Source organism: Salmo trutta, chromosome 22 (genome assembly GCF_901001165.1).
Source record: "Salmo trutta chromosome 22, fSalTru1.1, whole genome shotgun sequence".
Classification (NCBI taxonomy): Eukaryota; Metazoa; Chordata; class Actinopteri; order Salmoniformes; family Salmonidae; genus Salmo; species Salmo trutta.
The window spans coordinates 24,843,417-24,846,247 of NC_042978.1; the positions used below are offsets into that span (position 1 = coordinate 24,843,417).

The window sequence follows — 2,831 nt, forward strand, 5'->3', positions numbered from 1 at the left end:
GCCGCTTCTATGCGTGCAGAACGAATTCTCTACTTCCTGTTTGCGTACAGTCTTTCTAAGTACCAGAAAGCTCCACTAGGGGGCGAATAACACCATGGAACACAATGAAAATCCATCTTAACCATTGTAATAAAATTATCTGTTACCTTCTAACAGGATGGCAGCACACTCCCCGCCTGGTATTATGAAATTGTGCCACTATGAAATAAAACATGTATTAAGAAACAAATAATGTCCTTTTTATTCTCATCTTTTGTCTCTAGGATGCTTTAGAAAGAAGAACAACTATCTCTGAGAATGGTCTCAGAAACACCTTAGCAGCTCCTTGCTTGACAATTTTTAGTTCTACTTTCCTAACCTTTTTGTCATTACTGGTAAAGGTTTTGACCACAAGCCCGACTGGCCAGTCATTTCTGTGCACCTGACTGTCTTTCAATAAGACAACATCTCCCACTTTTACATTTGGCTTTTCTGCTGTCCATTTTCTGCGTCTCTGCAGCGTTGTCAGGTACTCCTGTCTCCACCTTTTCCAAAAGGTGTCAGCGAGACACTGGACTTGCTTCCACCGTTTTCCATGAAGATCGTTCATGCTGAAGTATCCAGAAGGGGCTGAGGAAGTGCTGGTCTTTTGTGTCAGTAACATTGAGGGTGTGAGAATGACAGGCATGTCAGGGTCGGTTGACACTGACACTAAGGGTCTCGCATTGATTATTGCCATAACTTCAGACATAAGAGTGCTCAAGACCTCATGTGTGAGACGAGTGGAGCCCGTCTGAAACAGCATAGCATCTAGGATACGTCTGGCAACCCCAATGAGTCTCTCCCAAGAACCACCCATATGAGACGAGTGTGGGGGATTAAATATCCAAGTACATCCCTTGTCTGAGAGGTATTTGGTCAGTTCTGAGTCATTTGTGTCGATTCCCAGTTCCCTGCAGGCACCTATAAAGTTTGTACCTCGATCAGAACGTAGCACTTTTGCTGGACCACGGATAGAGAAAAAACACCTCAGTGCGTTGATGAAGCTGGATGTGGACATGGGTTTGATGAGCTCAATATGGACTGCTCTAGTAGACATACATGTAAAGAGCACCGCCCAGCGCTTGAAGTCTGCACTACCACCTCTAGTGCGACGAGTTATGACATTCCATGGTCCAAACACATCAAGTCCAACGCTGGTGAATGGTGGTTCAGATGTGAGTCTGTTTGCAGGCAAGTCAGCCATCTTTTGGTCAACTAACCTCCCTCTAATCTTGCGGCAGGTGACACACTTGTGGATGATACCAGAGACCAGACGTTTGCTCCCAATAATCAAGAAGCCTGCTGCTCGAATAGCTCCATCTGAAAAATGATGGCCCTGGTGAGCCACTTGCTCGTGATAATGTCTTACCAGCAGAGTGGCGACATAATGTGTCTGTGGGATGATGAGAGGATGTTTTTCGTCTTGTGACATGTCGGCAGAGGATAAGCGGCCTCCCACCCTCAGCAACCCATCCTCATCAATCACTGGGTTCAGCTTTTTGAGTGTACTTTGTTTTGGGAACTCTTCCCATTTTTCAAGGCATTTGAATTCCTCTTTGAAGGCTTCATGTTGCACACAGTGAATGATTGCTGTTTTGGCTTGTGACAACTCACTTGTACTGCATGGTTTATTACAGTCATGCCAGCCTCTGCAGCTGGTGTTGTCTTCACCGTCATGGAAAGATCTGGCAACATGAATGAGTCGTGCTGTGGCTCGATTGAGAGCTTTCCAGCTTGAGAACCTCTCAAAGCGATGAGAGCCGAGTTGAGCTCCAGAAACCTGGCGAAGGCAGTGACGTCTGGTCGAATCTCTGCGTCTGCGTGAGGCTCTACAAGGTCAAAATTGATGGTCTCAGGCTCACTTGAGTTTGCTTGGGTCAGGAAAGGTGGACCTGAGAACCAACTGGTGTGCTTTAAGAGCGCAGCTAGTATGGGCCTGGTTGCATGGTCTGCTGGATTGCTGTCAGTGTTTACATAACACCACTGATCTGGATGGGTAGACTTCCTGATGCGAGTTACCCTATTGGCAACATACACATGGAATCTTTTGGTGACATTGTGGATGTAACCGAGAACTATCTTACTGTCTGTGTAGAACTTGGCTGCATTTACATCAATGTCCATTTAGTCTCTGATCAGTTCATACATCTCAACAGCCACGCAGGGTTCTAGGCGTGGGATAGTGTGGACCAGACGAGGGGCCAATTTTGATTTCCCCATGACAAATCCAACATGGCATTGACCTTCCGAGTCAATAACTCTCAGGTAGGCTACCGCTCCTATGGCTACTGTAGAGGCATCCGAGTAGATGTGTAGCTCTCTTCTTTGAGTGGTAGACAAGGAGACTGGGATGTAGGTCCGCTGAATATACATATGTTCCAACTCCATCAAAGATTCCTTCCACATTTTCCACTCCTCTTCTTTTTCTGTGGGAAGAGGGGCATCCCACTCACTCTGATCCGAAGAGAGTTCTCTGATTAAACCTCTTACATCTAGATGTTCCACTAGCGGAACGCCTCGCCAATATCCAATGATAGGGCGTGGCACGAATTACAAACTCCTCAAAAATCCCAAAACTTAAATTTTTCAAACATATGACTATTTTACACCATTTTAAAGACAAGACTCTCCTTTATCTAACCACACTGTCCGATTTCAAAAAGGCTTTACAACGAAAGCAAAACATTAGATTATGTCAGGAGAGTACCCAGCCAGAAATAATCAGACACCCATTTTTCAAGCTAGCATATAATGTCACAAAAACCAAAACCACAGCTAAATGCAGCACTAACCTTTGATGATCTTCATCA

General features: G+C 45.3%; 1 protein-coding gene across 1 annotated transcript; it reads right to left on the reverse strand.

The window, feature by feature from the left end:
• Window positions 1–239: 239 nt before the first annotated feature.
• Window positions 240–2,475, reverse strand: LOC115159007 (uncharacterized). The gene has a single exon (XM_029708416.1). The coding sequence runs from the start codon at window positions 1,451–1,453 to the stop codon at window positions 260–262; it is 1,194 nt and encodes a 397-aa protein (XP_029564276.1). The 5' UTR covers window positions 1,454–2,475; the 3' UTR covers window positions 240–259.
• Window positions 2,476–2,831: the final 356 nt, after the last annotated feature.